This window comes from Trachurus japonicus, chromosome 3 (assembly GCF_045865225.1).
Source record: "Trachurus japonicus isolate A0001 chromosome 3, Traja_1.0".
Lineage (NCBI taxonomy): Eukaryota > Metazoa > Chordata > Actinopteri > Carangiformes > Carangidae > Trachurus > Trachurus japonicus.
Genome location: NC_140909.1, coordinates 21259085 through 21278962, shown reverse-complemented (window position 1 = coordinate 21278962; position 19878 = coordinate 21259085). Strand labels below are relative to the sequence as shown.

The window sequence follows — 19878 nt, the reverse complement described above, 5'->3', positions numbered from 1 at the left end:
TAATAGCTCCATCATGATATGCCCTTGTCCTTGAAATCACTGCTCTGTGCCTATCTTAGTTAGTTAGCCAACAGTTACAGCTTACAGTGAAGCAAGGGTTAGCTTAAGCTGTGATTGGACAGTCACTGTTTGAGGGAGGAGTTTCATGGGCTGGCAATTCCTTTCACATATCCCAAATCTCAATGCATTAAAACTAAGAAAACAATATTTTTTAGGTTATATGATACATTTATTCCTTTAATATTGGCATAGTCTTCAGTGCAAGTAACAGATGTGCCCAGAATGGCGTCCAGTGTAATATTTTGTTCTTACTGTAGCCTACATACTTTGCACAGTAAAGACAGTAAATCAGATGTAGTAGGGGGTTCAGTTAGTTTATTAGTGAGAATGTCAGATGTTGCCTCGCTGGCAGTTGCTTCCATACATGCAGATGTGTTTGAAGTGCTGACTGAAGTAAAAACAGTGTCGCCTGCCCCTGCTCATTAAAACCAGTTAAAGACCCAAAACATCCCAGCATGTGGGAAGCAGATGCCGGTAGCAATGGCAACCACATAGTGCATGTCATAAGAAAAGGAAGGGGTCTGTTATTGTATCATAATTCTAATCTAAACCGAATTCTAACACTTAATTAATTGTTATTTTAGTAGTTTTTTTTTTTGCCCATGAGATGTTTGACATCCCACTAATGTCATCTCCAGACACAGCACTGTGTCTTGAGGTCACATCTAGTATAAATTCTTGGTCTTTGGGTTCCTTGTTGCCTCTGTATTCTCAATGTGGAAGCAGAGTTAGGGCTGTATTGCTTTTCCAGATGAGATGGTGTCACAGCTGACGAAGTCATGATAACTTCACTGGCCGTTTACCAAAGAACATTAAAAACTTTACATGTGTGAAGAGCTGTAGAGCTGTGGGTAGTGTTCACCGAACAGCCTCTTTTAACTCAACACACACTAATATATTTTAAAATGCTGCTTTACTCTCATCCTGGGGTGACTTTGTGTTGATTTTGTTTTTGTCATGGAGCTTTTGCTCATTTTGTTTACACTAGTATAATTGGTATGGTGCATTTGAAGTTAGTGAAAACATGTTTTGATGGAGACACAATTCATGTCTCACATTATTGTTTTTTGTTTAGTTTCTTTGCGGTCAGTATGAGGCTGAACGGGAAACTGCCAGAACCCAGGTTAGGAGTTCTGGCGGGCTGTGAGCCTCAGCCAGTGGATTCATGTGGATTGTTCAGACCTGGGGGGTTTTAACCACTGCACCATCTCCAGACTAAGAAAACATCCTTTTATTCATAACCTTGTTACATTGTTCTTTTGCAGCACTTGGACCAGCAGTGTGTCTCCATGTTAATAAGACTGTCAGGCCTGCATCCATTTTTACTGAAACTGCTATCAAATGCTGCTGTGAAACAGACTGCACCAGGACCCATGATACTTCAGTGCTTTACACTAACTCCTTAGATTGCACTGATGTTGCAGCCTTGGCACAAAGGGTAGTTCGCTAACCTACAATATTGAGGGAATGGACATGACTAAACGCGGCATTTGGTGACAGTCACATAAGGAGCTCTGTCCGTAAAAGCGCCTATAAACAAGATAACACTCGTTGATCAACTGCACTGTCTCAGTGTGTAATAAAAACAAACCAACAAAAAACAACATTGTTTATGTGCTGAGACTTTCGATCCTCAGGTCATATAACCAGGTCAATTTGAGTTCTGATGAACCACAAAAATACATAACACGTCAGATAAAAGGGACAGAGAGATACAGTACAGTATATATTGAATTTTGTAGTAAAGCATACAGTAGCTTCTGTTTTAGTGGATATACAGAAGTTTGCATGCATGGCTCAACATTGCTGCTGACATTTGGATGCTGCTGATGCAGTGTTGGTCGGTGGTCAAGTTATAAGCATCTGCTAGTGTTAGTCAAGCTGTCAGCCTTGAGCTTGACACCTCTGTCAGTTGTAGATTATTGTGTCTCAGCAGCCCCCCAGCATGTGGCTGACAATGTGCACATGCTGAACACAGAAGGTGGTGCCTTCACTTTCTTAACACTCACACGTCTCGTGTGTATTTTGAATGTATTTTTATATCCATAATTTTGGTTTACGACACAGTTCCTTCAGCAGCCCTGTTTCAGAAACAACCACAGACCACTGCCAATTAATCATCAGTCAAAAATGATGTAAACTATTGCAGTTAAATATACATTAACTAAATAAAAATATCATATTATAACTTCACTGCCACATCACTTCACCCAGTAAAGGCAAATCTCACAAAAGATCGAACCCCTACAAAACAGGGCTCGCTTAAGGTACAAAAACATATTCAGACAATCCTCTTCCAGAAGGTCCATCACCAACTAAGGCCTGTAGTAAATTAAGTAAAGCCTCCAACTTAATTTACTACAGTGAAGAGGAGTTAAAAGCCTGCATATTACATGTACCACTGTTCTCAATTTCAGCATGATGTCATTCTGAACATTTACTCTTTATTCATATTTGCATTCCTTGAATGGAGCCACACACCAGGCCTCCTACAAAGATAAAAGCTCTATTATTGCAAGGCAATTGTAACATTACGCCAATGCTGTCATGAAGAGATTTAGTGTCTGTGCAACTGTATATCATGACATTGTGCATGTTTACTGTTGGGAATAACCACCAGTTGATAATCTGCCACTTTCCCTCCCCTACTCCCTGATATTGGTTTAGACAGATATTCACCGCCTCTAAATCTTTATTTCGGAGAAGAGACGCCTCCGCACACATGCACAGAGACACACAAGTGAAACAGCAAGCTGGGAAAACACACTAACAGACATATCAAGGGGCCTGTGAAAATCATCACTTGTATCTGTGCTATGGTGAGAAAGTCAGCATGAAAAATCTAGCTGCTAAAAGTTGTTTGAGGTAAAAGTTAAGTTGTGCATTCAGTACAGTTAATAATTTTAGCACAAAACTGCCAATATATTGTGCCCCTCTGCTTACAGTTGCTTGTAGTGATGAACCCACTCGCCTCACTCTGCAGATGAACTCATGAGTTTGAGGTCATGTGGCTTGAAACAAGACTTAAGATGACTATAATGCTTTGCTTGTATTCAGTGAATGTGTAAATTGGTTTCTCTTTGCTAACCTTTACATATAAACTTTATTAAAAAAGTAGCAATCAATATAAATTGTCAGTATTTATTGCCTCCACTTCCCTCAAGTCCGAACAAACAATTTACTGCTGCTTTTATATTACTCGAGATGCCAAATGACGGCTTTTCTAAGTAGCCATGTAGTAGCTATAACCTTGAAGTAAAGGAAGTCAGGGTTTAACAAAAAACAATTTTAAGTCCTTTACTTCTATTTGTAAGGTCCTCAAATTCGCACGACCCCAAAAGTTCATTATGTCTCTGCATCAGCGTTGCAACTTGCAGGGCTGCAGGTTTTCAGGTTGTCCGTCTCTCCTGTTGTGTTACCCTGATTGCTCCTACCCCCTCAAATTTGACACAAACATGCACTAGGACTCAATGATGGACTGATTAGAGCTGGGTGATCAAAGGTCAAGGTTGTCAAAAACACATTTTTGGCCATAACTATGAAACGTCTATAAGGCTATAACGATAAGGTGTAAAAGAAATTTGATATCCAAATGGTCAAAGGTTAGCTTCACTGTGACATCACAATGATCTGCCAAAACACCACTGGCTATTATTTAATGCTGTGAGTCAAGAAGGAGAAATTGTGACAAATTTTTCATGGACTTTGCCATTGGTGGAGTCACGGTTGTGGTACAGTAATTCTATTTTTTGACTAATTTTAGGATCCGACACATCACTCATTTTGTCTGTTACAATTAACATTAAGCCCTAGAGTTTACAGTTCACAGTTCACTGAGTGGCTACTAACCATAACACTGAGCACAGCAAGTCTGCACTTGGCCCACACCCTAATGATTATAAGCTCAGCCAATGTTTATTTTCAGTATTCAAACATTAAAGCTGCTAAGGGCCGAAAAGTGCTACCATCAATGATCTACAGGTCGGTGGGGTTAAGCTTGTACTTCAGTGAGAAAGAGACTAAATCATACCTCTCTGGATGTCTGTGTCTAACTTGGAATGCCTTGTTGTGTTTTCTGGGAGTAGAAGAAATATCTAGTGACAAGCGCCTTTGGCAAAACTGTGTGTGGGTTCAGTTTGTTACGAAAACTCTGCAGTATGATGAGTTTAACCCGGCTGAATCTTGTGGGAAAATACCATCAGGATTTACTTTAAGATGATGTTGTTTTCAGTGATTGCGAGTTGACTGGGAGACTGGGAGTGGACTCCACGTCCTGACACATATAACCACTTCCAGATGAAGGTGGGTTTTTTAGCGACATTTGAAAAAATCCTGTTAAAGTTCCACTGAAAATGAGGGGTGATTTCCCTCAACAGATGGCACAAACCACCCACAGAGAGAAGGTGAAAAAAAATCATTGATGTGGAGAAACTAGACCAAGACTCCAAACCTACCTCCTCATCCATCAGCTGCACTGAGATTGTGTGTCTCTGCTGAGAAGAGCAAGCGAGGCTCTCGCCAAACCGTGGTTTCACTCATGTGTCCTGACAACAGCGACACCTCATTTTGATGGGTTCACTATTGAGGTCACATTTGTCAGAGGCAGCCTGGAGGGCAGATGTGACAATCTGGGGGATTTTCAGGGACAGATTAAGATGTTATTGCCCTGTGCAGCATGCTCCTGCAAAGATGAAAAGTTTGTCCTGACAGTTAAGTGATTTTAATGGTGCAACTGTCCAAGTCGCTACATATCAAGTAGTCCCTTAACTCTCTAATGCCTTCTGCTCTGGACCCATAAAACCTCTTGGCTCTTCTCATATCAAAAGACGCAAAACCCTGTGTGTTTTTAAATCTACAGTATGATATTAAATTGACATAATGTTTTGGGGTCAGTAATTTAGGTAACACTTTACAATAAGGTTCCCTTAATAACATTAGTTAGTACATTATTAAGCATTAATTAACTGTTTACAGATATACTGTATTAACAATCATTATTATGTATTACTTAGGATTATGAAACACATTAATTAATGTAGCCTATTAGTAAGCAGTTAATTAATGTTTACTACCGTGCTCAATAAATTATTAAGTAATAAAAAAAGTTGAATAATGTTTTAGTTATCATTATGTATGCATTACTCAGCATTAATTAACACATTAGTTTATATAAATGCTTAATAATATAGCCTAACTCATTAATTAAGGGACTCTTATTGTAAAGTGTTATCGTAATTTACTCTGCCTATTCTACACTCCTTGGATGAATATGCTTTGATTCAGACATTTTCCCATCCAAATGGCCACAGATGACCTCTCACCATGTCAGCGTCTGTTTTATGAGGGGAACATTTTTCCCTTTTTCAGGCAAACATTGCCTAGCTGCTATAATTGTGTCGTTTTAGTTTGAGGGTATTTGTGATGAAAATGGAGATATTCATTGGTAGTCATGTCACCAACAGCCCTCCTTGACTGCATTTTTATTTGTTTTCCATTGTTAACTTATTGGAGCTAGTTAAAATGTCCTCCGGTGAGTTTTACCATGCATTATGTATCCCCTTTATCACTGGACTCTTGCATTTTGAGCTGTTTTATATTCACCGATCTGTAAAGTGAGACCATGATATGCTGCGGTGCTTCCCTGAATGTTATTGTGTTGTGTTTGGTGATTTTTATCGCGGCTTTATTCAGCCCCATGCTGTACTGCAGCATAATTCCACACTGACCACAGAAACATCGGGTACTTTTTTTCCCTCAGTGCTCTAGTTTGCTGTGCTTTTCTCTCATCACTTATTTCCTGTGTGGAAGGAGCCACTTCATGTTAGTTTTGGCCCAGGTGGTGTTTTGTCTCAGAACAGAGTCAGCTGCTATGGGTGGGAGAGAGCCAGACTCTCCTCTTGAGTTCACCCCAACTGTCTCAGTCCACCCGTGGTCCGCTTCATACCATCTCTTCTTTATCCTTCTTTTCATCCTTACCTTTGTTTTTAACCTTCTTATCTTCTGCCTGCTGCTTCCTGCTGTCTGTCTGCATTTACGCTGCAGCTGAATAATGGCTGCTCTACTATAGTGGTGATGTAGTGGTGATATAGTGCAATTTTTAGGATGTGTTTGACATGTGCTGTGCATTCATTTAAATCATTTGATCTTTGGATGATGGTTTAGCACCTCACAGCCACATTTTTCAGTGGGGTCCCTAAGATCCCTAAGGAGTCCACTGTATGATCTCGGTCTGCCTTTGTTTTTTAAGGTTTTAAGAAGTCTGTGCAATAATTCTGATGGAAATCTGTTTTTGATATGCAAAAGAACAAGAGAAATATGTCAACTGAAATCAGTGGATCCATATGGAAACCAAGCAAGAGCTGCAAACTCACCAGAAACCCTGGAGATTTGCTGCTGTCCCATCACAGGAAGGCTTTGTGGCCCTATGTCTTTCCGCTACAGTACATGATGCCCACTCAGCTGGTTTCCTTAGTGGTGATTGCGATCTGTTTGGGACTGACCATGGCCCTGCAACAGCATAGGCCAGTGTGTCTGAGTGTGTGGTATAGCCTACTGGGACTAGTTTTGGCTGCTCCACCACCTGTTTGCACAGCGAGTTACTTTTACTGCTGGTTTGTGTGAATTTATGGACTGCTGATGTTAACTGTTCTATTTTTTACTGTGCCCAGGTTTCCTGTAATGTATTAACAGCAAAGTGACACAGAAAACTCACACCCTAGAGACCTAGGAAGGAAATTTGCTCACCAAAATGGTGCCTTCTGGAGAGTAATAAGATTCCCACTAACTGGTTTTTCTATTGCAGTTCATAATGTGAGCTCATTTGCATTTCGAAGGTTCAGCTTGGCTCAGTTTGTAAATATAATCTAGTCGGCTCTTCTCATCTTACCGAGAACAGTCGATGTATAATGTGCTCACACAGTGAAAGAGCTATTTCATTAACGTACACATTTTGATATTTAAGCTTCTGCTGTTTCACTCTGCAGCGCTTGTCACTCCACACTTCCTCATCTTTCTCTCCTCTGTGTCACAGAGTCTAGGCTGCGATGAGTATCTCGGATCAGAGAAGGTGATGGACAAGTGCGGCGTGTGTGGAGGTGACAACACAACCTGCAGGCTGGTCTCTGGAGTCTTCAAACACAGTCTGACCAAGATCGGCTATCACAAGATAGTGGAGATCCCAGAGGGAGCCACCATGATCAACATCACAGAGATGGTGAAGAGCCGCAACTACCTAGGTGGGAATGAAAGCACTTGTCACGTTGATTCTGCCCTGTAGTTTCGCCACAGAGAAGCTCTTCAACACCCTTTTTTAACACTAGAACCGCCAACATTCCATGTACTCCTAGAACCGCCAAGAGGTCATTTTGACCTCCATTCATTATAATGCAAAAATGGTAAATGGACTGCATTTATATAGCCATATATATTATATAACCAGCCAGACACACAGTTCAAAACACTTTATAGTAATGCTTCACATTCATATACACACACATACTTTACACAAAATAACAATAGTCGTTGCTAGGCAACCAATATAGACGACTCATTCATTTTCTATTTTTCTAACAGTGTGTGTATATAAACATTTTCAAAATTGTTACAAATTTCTGAATTCATGTCCATTTCTCATGAGAGCAAGGGACTGTCACTGTTATGTTCAATGTTTATGAGTAATGTTCATTTGTTATCTGTTTGACAACTTTCTAATATCTGAACTCGTGTTGTGTTGTGGGATGAGGTCAAAATGACTAGATAACTAAATAACTAACTATCTAACTAACTAACTGACAAACTGAGTGACTAAATGGACATTATTTAGCCCAGATTGCAATGATTGGAAAATCAATTTTATACATTTTTATATACACACACTGTTCGAAAAATAGAAAAATAAAGAGTCATCTATATTGGTTGCCTAGCAACAACTATTGTTATTTTTTGTAAAGTATGTGTGTGTATATGAATGTGAAGCATTACTATAAAGTGTTTTGAGCTGTGTGTCTGGCTGGCTATATAATGTAGTATGGCTATATAAATGGAGTACATTTACCATTTTTGCATTAGAATGAATGGAGGTCAAAATGACCTCTTGGCGGTTCTAGGTAAAATCACAATTTTTCATCATGAAAACGCATAAGATGATGTAGAACACACTTTTAGGGAAACTCATCGAATGGGAGACATAAGGATTTTACGCAAACAGAGTTACATGCATTTTAAGAAGCGAGAGAGGTCAAAATGACCTCATGGCGGTTCTAGTGTTAAAAATCCTGGTTACTAATTTAAATCTGTGTGAATATTACTACAGCAATAAACCAACAGAACATAATTGACTTGAATTGAAACCTGTAAAGTGCTGGGGATAGCCCCGTAACTGTCAACTCAAGTCTGCTGAAACATACACATACTACAACAAAACACCTGGTTCATTGTGGCTGCTCTTGAGATGTCAGCGCTCCACTCACTATTTTTCTGTCATGCCTGCTGCCACATCACTCACCAGAAGGCTATGTCGCTCCATCTGCTGCTGCTGCCTTACATATAGCATTTCAAAAGCCCCACCGTCAGCTTTGCATCCACCTGCAGGCTCAGAGTCTGCTTGTCAGTGTGGCTTTCTGCTGCCTGTTGTTCAAAGCTCAGTGTTTCCTTCTGGGGGAATGAGGAGGTCAAATTGTAGATGCCAAGTGTCACTGCTATACATATTCGGCATGCATGTTTGCGTGTGTGTTCGCTGAGCGTTAAATGAATCAAGCAGAGCCAGTTTCTTTGCAGCATTTTGTTGTTCTGTGAGTATGAAGATAGGAGGGCAGTCTTTAAATCGCAACTTCTTGACAATGTACCAAGTTCAGAAGGCTGAAAGCCAGAAAGCCAGAAATCTTGAGAGTTTTCCTCTCTGACTTGTTAAATATTTCATTCAGTGAGCGAGTTTCTGAACACAAGGCCTTGCAGAGCATCTTGGACTACTTGTATGTTGTCACAGACAGTGTCAGCTACTGCAGTCAGCAGCAAGACTTTGTCTTCATTTTCATTCACAACATGTAATAATGTGAAATTGAAATCTTCATCCATCCACTGCATGTAATATTATGTTACCAATTAGATGAATGGAAATTTAATAACAAGTGTAAGAAATGTTTTCATTTGATGTGCTGGCATTTGGCAAGTATTCTACTTCCAGCTGAGCCGGCAGCATCTGCTTGTAGAATTAATTGGATTTGTCTGATTAAAGGGCAAATTAACAAAGGACGGTGTCACTTTTTCAGGATTTCTCCATGCAGCATGTCGCCTTTATTACCACCCGCCACAGCAGCGCAGCCTTTCAATGGAGCCTCTGAGCGAAACGCACTACACAGATAATTGGTGTCTTTAGAGAGGTGCAACAGAGGGACGCAGTAGTGGATTTATTTTCAGAAGTGACTGCTGGAATGTCAGACATTGTTTAATGAGAGCCATGCTCCAGCTAAACTGTAGGCTTGGAGGAAGAAGGGAACGGCCCTGATTTTCCCCCCACGGCCACTTCCCTGGAGGGAAGTGCATAAACATGCTTTCATTAGAGGATCTTACCCCTCAAGCCTCGCCATCCTTTTTAATTAAGGTGAGGAATTTTACCACTCTGTAAAAAAAACACTGCGAGGATGGACTCGGTGGCTCGCTTTCAATTCCCAGCTACTTGGATGACAAGTCCCCTCTGCTTTCTTTCTTTACATTTACATGCACTTTCTGCAACATCCGCTCACTTTGTCTCACACCTTTACACATGCACACAAAGGCTCCATTCACTGTCACGATGTAGCGAAACACTGTAACATCCTTGGAGGATAAAATGAAAAATTCTAGGTGGTGACATTTGCAATGCAAACAAGATACAGCATAAGATAAGGGCAGGAGGCACCTACTGTATCCTCACCAGGTCCATGATTTTCCCTCAATAGGCCTCTGTTCTACACTGTGCATCTCTTATAGTGCTTTTAGTTGTCTAAACACTCTTTTACAAGCCTGTCTAATGTTACACTTCTAATGCTTTTCTAATGGCCTCTTGCACTTAATCCACGGAATCAGTGGAAAGCATTTTAGGAGATTTTGTTGCAGGATTTGCATGAAAGATTTGCCAACACAAACAGATCGTCACATTTATAAAAGAGATTGCTTTGAAAGTTTATTCAGTTAGCTGAAACTACCTTGTTGGGTAGAGATGTCCGGGTTTGACTTTTTTTTTTTTTTTTTACACTACAGTTCTCATTACGTCTAAATGGTTTTACATTAAGCAATAATTATGTGGAAGACACTGCAGCAACATTTTCCTTTTTGCTTGAGCTCAGGGCTGTCAGTGGTGATTGTGTGGTTGTTCTCTCTGTCTCTTTCTTCCAGCTCTCCGAAGCCGATCGGGGCGATCCATCATTAATGGAAACTGGGCCATTGACCGACCAGGGAAGTACGAAGGAGGGGGGACCATGTTCACCTACCGGCGACCCAATGAAATCTCAAGTACAGCAGGGGAGTCCTTTGTCGCTGAAGGACCCACAAATGAGATCCTGGACGTTTATGTGAGTAACAAATCAGTTCGAGTAACAAATCAACCCACAAACAATTTTATCTCATCTAGTTGTATCTCAACTACTCTGTCCACAGATGATCTTTCAGCAGCCAAACCCTGGAGTTCATTACGAGTACATTCTCCCCTCTGAAAAAACAGTTGACCCTCAGCAACCAAACCAAAGACCAGAAGGTAAATGAGACCCCTTTTTTTATTGTGTTTCTCCAGAGCTGTATCATAGCTGTACAATACAAATGATACTCAAAATGATAAACAAGAAAATAATAATCCATTACCAGTCATTGCAGCCCTTCACATATCCTTCTATTCACACAGCGATCACGATAAGATAAGATAAGATAAGATAAGATAGCCTTTATTATCATTGCACAAGGTAGAGCAAAATTGAGGGTGCTCCCACAAAGCCACCGTGCGCCACAAGATAAAATAAGACAATGTAAAATGTCAAGCATTTATTCATCCTCATGTGTCTAATTTTCACTTCATCCATCTAGTCGCCACATTGACTCTACTGTTTCATTTCTTGGTGCTTGTAAATTCATGTGTTCATGTTGTAGAGAGCAGTGTGGACAGGCAGGGTGGATACGACCATCACAGCAACACACACCAGGAAAACCTCAACCCAGCCGGAGGAGGAGGGAAGTACCCCCCCCATCTCCCTGACAACCAGGTACCAGCCGTACAGCCTCCTAGACGCGAGAAAGAGTACAACTGGAAACTGACGGGTACTACTGAATGCAGCGCCTCCTGTGGTAGAGGTAAGGAAGCACAGTTTGTGTATGTATTAATATGCAGAGTGTCAGAAGCACAACATGAATAATTGTTTCTCAGAAAGGACTGACATTAAGTTTTAAATTATATGTACCAAATATTCTCCACTGAAAGGAAACCACTAAATGTTATTGCCTAAAGGTCAGCTCTCTAACCTTTCCTTGTGAGCACTATCATACACCGTGTCTATCTAGATCTCAGATGTATATGTATATGTATATAATACATTCAGCTTATATTGGATATCTGCTTTGTGTGCTTCTTAGGATTCAGATACTCTGTCTTTCAATGTGTCCACCGGCTGAACCATGTCCAGGTGTCGGATGCTGTGTGTGACAGCAGCAACAGGCCAAGTCCGCAGGAAGAGGCCTGCAACCTGCAGCCCTGCCCTGCATTGTGAGACATTACATCTTATGATCTCACATTTCTGAATACTACTAAATATAAGACTTTCTCAAGATGTGGATAACAGTATAAACACCACTGCTCTCCAATGATGTCTAGCTATTTTTTAAAACTCTGAGAAATGACACCATAGTTTGATTCATTTAGTACATTTCCAGATATCTTAGCTGTCATTGAGAGGTGATGAAAAATGTATTCTTAAATTATGTGCAGTATATTTTAACATAACACACTCTAAACTTTTATATCACACGCAGAAAAAAAACTGGAACCAAATCTGTTACACCTCATGATCATGGTAATGAACACACATGACATTATAAACAACACCAGGATGATTAACACCAAGTTGCTGTGGTTTCCCCCTGGGCAGCTGGGATATTGGAGAGTGGTCAGAATGCAGCAAGACCTGTGGCCTGGGCATGCAGCACCGTCAGGTCCTGTGTCGCCAGGTTTATGCCAACCGCACCCTCAACGTCCACACTAGCCGCTGCCGACACCTGGAGCGTCCTGAAACTGCCAGTACCTGCCAGCTGAAGATCTGCAGTGAGTGGCAGATCCGCTCCGAGTGGACCCCTGTGAGTGGCAGCTCTCATTCACCACGTGGCTAAACCACAATGTGCCAACACAACGTCTATCTTACCTGTTTCTTACACACTGCATCCTCCTAACAATACAAAGCTTTAACGAATAGATAAAATTGCTGTGTGTAACACTTATTTCAGTGCGATGATACTTCTTCTTGTTAGTATCAGTGATACAGTACGCACATAATTCTGTATCTCTTTACACTATTTTAGCATGCATTTAAATTTAATGAGGGAAGTTTAGTCTTTGTACACTGGTGCACTAAATGCTAAAGATTGTACTCCGTAAAAACTTAAAGAAGCAGTCTGGTCTTCTTTATTTGTGAGTTTTTTCCACTGTACAGCATTAACCATGTGGTCTGTGTGTCTGTAGTGCTCTGTGCCTTGTGGGCTGGGTCAGAGGTCACGAGAGGTACGCTGTGTCAGCAACGTGGGCGACTTTGTTCCTGATGAGGAGTGCAACATGAATCTGCGGCCTGTCGATATAGAGAACTGTGACATGGGAGCATGCGCCAAGAGCTGGTTTTACACCGAATGGGGCAATAGGGTAGGTGTTAAAAGTCAATGGGAAACATAGTGACTTTTATTCATTTCTAATAACAGTGGTAGTCATTGTACAAGTCGGTCCTCACGTATCAAGCATCTGTTCTACATAACCAGACACTATAAATATATAGAAATATAGAAAAACTTGGACAAAGTTTCATTAGTGTAAGTGCATAAGGAATAGCATGACAGTAGAGGAACCTTGACTAGACAAAGAAGTTCTAAGTGTTGAAGAAGCAGAGCCGTAGTACTGTAAACACTCTTATCTACTGAATTAAAAACTAACTAAAGGAGTTACAGAAGAGCTATTAAGAGACCTTAGAATTTAAGATAGATATAAGGGATTAGTGAAGGTAGAGATAAGTGGAATAGCTAAATATAGAGGGTACGTGAGAGATTCTTTTTTATGTTAACAGTTGACATCAAATGGCTCTGGAGACAGGAAGGCAGTTCATTGAGGATGACCAATAGGTCACTGCAGGGAAGGAAGAACTAAGCAGATGTCAGGAGCAGGGAACAGACATGAAACACATCTTTGTTTTGTTTTTTTACAGTGAGGAAAGCACTTAACTAAAAAGCATTATGATGATACAGTAGACTCATAAGGAGAAATAAATGACACTGATTTCACTAAATCCATCCTCATAATGTCACATTTTTACTAAATATGCAAGTTTTATCAATATTTATTTATGTTTCTATTTGGATCTTTTTGTGGCCTGAAATTTCAGTAATTTGCACAAAAATGTCAAATGTGTGTTCACTCCCCAGTGCTCTGCTGAATGTGGGATGGGGGTCCGGAGCAGGGGAGTCCTCTGCCTGACCAACCACATCAGCAGCCTTCCTCTGGAGGGGTGTGGCAGTGAGCGACCTGCTGATTCTACGGTCTGCAATAACGGCCCATGTGAGAATCGCATAGATTGGTTCACAGGCCCCTGGAGCCAGGTATGTGAATGAGAGTTGGCCACCCTGAGTTTTCTGGCGTCACTAAATGTCTGGGATTTTCCAGTGACATTATATCGACATGTCAGGATTTTTGTTCCTGTCTCTATGTTGTGATGTGTATAATTACTTCCATGTGGTCTGTGCTGTCGCTGTGTGTGACTGCAGTGCTCTGCCGAGTGTGGCGCAGGCAGCCAGCAGAGGTCAGTGGTGTGTCTGATGAAGGCTGATGATGGATTCACCGTCATGCCACCATACGAGTGCTCCTCCCTGGATCGGCCCCTTAGCCAGCAGAGCTGCAACCTCAAGGCCTGCGGAGCAAAGTGGTACCACACTGACTGGAGTGCTGTGAGTAAGACATGAAGCCCTCTCTCCTCCAACTAATGAGATGCCTTTAAACAAGATACGTACTTAACAAACCCTGCAACTGATTGACTGCATTGATATCCAACAAGGATGGTAAATTGAGTAGGTTCTACTCAGGAAATGTCAAAATTGTTTGCTTTAGTGGTGTGTTTGCTTGTACTGAGCTTACAGACCCAGACCACTCAGAGTCATCACAGCTCAGTTATACATTTGACCTTTGATTGGTCAGAACAGGATACATCAAATAATCATGTGTTTATTTTCACTGTCCCTTTGATAATGTAACTTTCTACTGTGTCTGCACCGTCGTCATCACACTCTGCTGTGAATCAGAGTCTCAGGAAAGGGGTCAACTTTGGTCCTCATTAGTTTACACTAGTATTACAATACATAAATGTCAAAACTTAAATCTCCAAAAATATTAAGTAATTGTAAGTTTTTAAGTATGACATCAAAAATACGTCACTTTAATTAATGATACAAACCTCATCCTCATCACCTAAATCTTCGTGACTGCATGGGTTGATCTAATTTGATCGACAGTGACAGGACATCCCACTAATTGTCATTAGATTTTAATTCAAATGTTATTATATGATAGGCCCCTCATGTGATGTGAAATAACAAAAACACTCTAACCTTGGAAGAAGAGAACAGTACTCGGGTAGGATCCCATCACTTATACTGTAGTAAGAAGCTAATTGAGAAAATACATTTTCAGGGACTTAAATGGCCTTGATACCAACACTAATAATGTGTTCTAGATATCAGTAGTGTCAGCAGTTGGCTGGCTGCAGTGGGAAGTTTTATTAACTTGGCTTCTGTGTCTGTCCCTCCAGTGCTCGAAGACATGCGAGGGAGGTTTCCGTGTGCGGGAGGTGCGTTGCCTCTCTGATGGGATGTTGTCCAGTGAGAGCTGTGATGAACAGCTGAGACCAGCGGAGAGGGAAGACTGTAACCCAGAGCCCTGCGTACCCCGCATAGGTCAGTCCTCTCCTTCCTAACATGTTATCTAGTATATTATTGACGGCAATAATGTTTTGTAAGTGTCTTATGACCATTAGAAACACAAATGTATATTCTAAATGTTAAATGAGTTTCCAGTTTCCAGCAGGGAAATTATATGCTCACTTTGCTTTGATAAGCCCCATACAGTATTTGCTAGAAATTAGGAAAATGAATTTAAGACTGATTTCTGTTGTAGATGAAAACTGCAGGGACAAGTACTTCAACTGCAATGTGGTGGTCCAGGCTCGCCTATGCGTGTACGATTACTACAAGACGACGTGCTGTGCTTCGTGCTCACTAGTGACCCACAGACAGACGATTCATCGAGGCCGGAGCTAGCACTTTGAACCAGGGTCTCTCAGCGCTGTGTCGGTCCAGACTGAATTGCAGGCACTCTGGTCCTGTGCCAGTCACGGGAGTGGACTGGCTGGACCTTGCCTAAAACAGACATTTGTTTTGTTTGCCAAGGATGGAAACTGAAGAAGGAACATTTCTGCTGGCTCATTGAGAGACAGCTGTTGGGAGAAAGGCATACCTAAGAATAGTCGAGGACAGGAATCCAGTGAGTGGATAAACAGAGCCCTGGTGGGGTTGAGCGAGATCAGTAGCAAACTAAGGAACCCAGAAAACACTTTATGGATTGTAACCACAACTTCTAATAATTCTTTTTTTGTTTCATGGGAATCCGTTTGCAACTGTCTTGTACCGAAAGTGGCTCTTGAAGTGGATAACTATGAAGAGGAGAGCACCTGTATGCTGTTTAACATGGACTCTGTATAGACTGTATGAAGCTCTAATATGGTTCCTTACTCTGTGATTTATGGCATGATGTCATATGAAGTAGGTCCTGTCTCACCTGTAATCAGCTATTTAATGCCCACTTTGTTGACCAAAGATATATAACCTCATTAAACTGAAGACAGTGACAGATTAACACCTTTTTCCTAATGAACCCAACATGGTGCTGATAGTATATTCTTTACACAGAATGGATTCACAAAGAAAATTGCTGAATTTGATCTCCATATGGCCCTAAGCAATCCCACAAACCATATATTTTCCTTCCTGCGTGGCCATAAAGTGTAAATGCAGCCTTTGTAATATGTTTGTATATATGTATGTATGACAAAGTGAATGATAAGGGTATTTTTAAGGGGTTCTCAGACAGTCCTCCCAGACAGTCCTCCCAGCAACTGAAGAGGGAAAAAAAGCCCTTTTTATTTATTTGCATGGCTCCCCAGGGAGGACACTGGTTTATCGACCACCGGTGGCCCCTTTTTGGCTGCGGAGATGAAACCTGTGTTACCTTTCTCCACCAATCACAGCCTCTGAACTGAATGTAGGCATTCCACAGCCTTTTAGATGATAGAAACAGATGGTCAGAATCTATAATGTATTTATGGAGGGATCCTGTCCATAAATACTGAATAGATACACTTTTTACTTTTTTTTTTCTTATGTGGGATACGATCATTCCACAGTTGTACAATTCCTGATAAGTCACCAATCATAACTCATATAATTATCCACAACAAATGATTAATGTTTGATTGTAAGGTTAAATGATGGCAGTATTTTTGCAACTATTGACCTGGTATGTTATATGAGGTTTACATTCATTGTAAATCTTTGTGTAATGATCCTATTTTTTGTAGTTCCATCCAAAACCTGCACACAGTACCTCTCAAATGTTAAACATTTGGTGTATAGCTGTTCTCAGTTCCATCCAAGCAATATAAACTTACCTCTGATCCATAAGTACTGTATATGTATCAATGTTTAAGTTCTGAATGACTCTAATGTGCAACTAATTCAGTCTCTAAGGGAAACTACCATTCTGAATGTAGCAGCTTAATGGCAGCACTCTTGATTTTCTTCATCTAAATCAAGATGAGTTGAACAAACACACCAGAACCTTTGAGTATTTAACACATGACAGCAACAAAAACAGCATCTGTATTTGTCTTATTTTAGATTTCAAGTGTTCAGCAGTGGATTCTCATGTAGTGATTTTCTGAAATAAACGATTTTACTAATTATTTGTACTCTTTACCACTGCTTTGACTTTTATCATTTTCAAGTGATTCAGTTTTACATCACAGAGGGTGCGAGTGCAATTTATTCAATTTAATCCATCCATCTGGAGGACAAAGGGGGTATTACAACAAACTCAGTGCAGAGAATCCACACCCTGTAATGATTCATCTTCTGAAACCCAACTGTATTTTTTCAGTTGTCTGGTTCTCATAATCTTTATGATCCAATATCACACTTTGTCTAACTTATACTCCTGGTAAGCTAAAACATGTGCACAAACAGTGTGGGAATAAACATGTAAATATGTGTATATCCATTTTCATACAGAACATTCACTAGTAAGTAAGATTTATTTTGAAATGTAAGACAGCTCTTGATCTGGGAGGCACAGAAATGATTTATCGTAAGTGATTATCTGTCAGAGAGACATCAGTCAGAGCTTCTCACTGCTGAAGACAAGGACTCAAGGTTTTTGCAGCTAAATGCATTGTCACTGCTACTGTATACTGTAGCCTATGTCGTCTTCAATGCAAACCCACTCACAGTAGTGATAGAGTAGTGAGACAGACACCAAGTTCAAAGGCGCTGAGAGGCTAAGGCTGCCCGGGTGTCTGAGGCGCCAACAAAAGAAACTCACTGAGATTTCTGAACTGAACTTTAAACTGTTTATTAATCAATTAATTAATATCAACTCATGATTAAGTGCACAAACAAAGTAATCCCAGTGATCAATGAAAAAGCGGTCAACAAAAAATACAGTGATCCCAGCTCACCCTCTCTCTCTCTCTCAAACAAAAGCAACAGGTGAACATATTAAGTGATATTCCCACCCATAATCCCACTCCTCAATGATTACATAAACGATATCCTATCCAAACAAACAACACCAAAATATACACCATCCCCTAACTTTAACACTAACATGGCTCCTACAGAAATATTGGTGGCCAATGAAGCGAGCCAGGACTTGAAGCCCACCTTGTAATTGAGGATGCTGAACGAAGAACAGAAAGTTTTTACGATAGTTAATACTACTACTCACAGTGTCTCCGTCTGTAATGCTCTTGTCACTGGATTAGTATCACCCCTGGGGGGGAATAATGTCACGCTTGAATTGAGAATGAGAGATAAATAATAACCATACATGAATAATTTATCCGCACCACAAAGTGACAGCTATGGCATAATTGTCATTAAATGATGTATTTCAGTATAGCATCACATTTCCTGTGTTTCTGCACCTCCTTTTACTGGTTGTTACAGGGTGTCAGTGACAGGAACATATCTGACCTCTAATTTCCAGGAAGAATGACCTTAAATACAAAAATGCAACCTGATAGATCTAAATGTTCTTCACCCATTGTGATGCTGCAAGCTGACAGCTGAAAACCTTAGGTGGACACAAGGTGTGAATCATCCCTACTTCAGTGGTCCAAGGGGCATTAAAAAGAAAAACACCCAATGAGAGAAATAAAACAGCTGAAGCACATAGTACTCAATAGAAAACATTCATTATAAGCTGAAGAACTTCCACTGCCCTTTTCCTGACTGCATGTTTTTCAATAATTCATTCAGCACTCATTCTTTGATCAGGCGATTGAGCACGATGGAGCACATCAAACACTCCTTTAGATTTGACAGCATTGTGGGATGACAAGGCCACATTTCCTGAATCTTTATATAGTGCAAACACTAAAATGTGGGTTTTTACATCACAAAGAAGATAATCCAGTGAGAAAATGTTGCTGTTATCTCTACAGCTGCCACATACTGTATATGGCCTACATAACACTGAATAGTCCATTGCATGTTTCACTATGTCCGGGAAATATAGATGAAAAACCACTGGAACAGATCTCAAGGTAACTCTCAAAATCACTTGACAAACTTTAATTTACATGATTAACATTTGTCATTTATGCCCATGGTAGTAGGCCTATTTTGTAGTGAGAAAATTATCCTCTACATACTGTATATCTTGAGTAACTTCACTGATCTACCACAGTGTCGTTCTTATTAATGCCACTTGATGGCACCAAAGTAAAAACATTCAGGTTTGACACAATTCTAAAGCTGAGCACATTACACCGTGATTATTCATTTAATTCACAGTTTTACTAGAGTTTCACATTGAGAAAAGAATGAGAGAAAATTAGTAAACAGTCTCTGTCTGTCTGTCTGTCTGTCTGTCTGTCTGTCTGTCTGTCTGTCTGTCTGTCTGTCTGTCTGTCTGTCTGTCTGTCTCTCTCTAATGCCACACTCACAAAAGTGCCACATTATTTGGTCGATTATTGGTTTTATGTACATAGCCTACTGTGGGGTTGGTCATGTTGGCTCAAAGGGTTTCATTCACAGCTTTTTGTTGTACCATAATCAAACTTAACTGATTTTCGAGCTCAGCCATTAAGTCCAAGATCTAAAACACTCAGTCTAAAATGTGAGGTAACTAATTTCCATGTGAAGTGCGAACTGCTTGTGCAAATGTGTACTTGTTGTTCAATAGGCAGACACCGTGAGAATCGTTGACCACATGTGACAAGTGTCTGGTTGGAGTAAGGTGACCCGCTGGAATCAACCCAAGGGGCTTTCAGGGCTGGC

The 19878-nt window shown here is 40.5% G+C and overlaps 1 protein-coding gene across 1 annotated transcript in view; it reads left to right on the top strand.

Moving 5' to 3' along the window:
• Nucleotides 1–17294, top strand: part of thsd4 (thrombospondin type 1 domain containing 4) — a 42523-nt gene extending 25229 nt beyond the window's left edge. The window contains exons 7-17 of the mRNA XM_085766355.1: nt 7091–7295; nt 10432–10607; nt 10693–10789; nt 11176–11376; nt 11656–11785; nt 12168–12372; nt 12755–12928; nt 13699–13872; nt 14038–14217; nt 15075–15219; nt 15440–17294. Of these exons, the coding sequence (XP_085622481.1) occupies nt 7091–7295; nt 10432–10607; nt 10693–10789; nt 11176–11376; nt 11656–11785; nt 12168–12372; nt 12755–12928; nt 13699–13872; nt 14038–14217; nt 15075–15219; nt 15440–15582 (1830 nt within the window). The 3' untranslated portion in view covers nt 15583–17294. The remainder of the gene's footprint in view (nt 1–7090; nt 7296–10431; nt 10608–10692; nt 10790–11175; nt 11377–11655; nt 11786–12167; nt 12373–12754; nt 12929–13698; nt 13873–14037; nt 14218–15074; nt 15220–15439) is intronic.
• The last annotated feature ends 2584 nt before the right edge of the window (nt 17295–19878 follow it).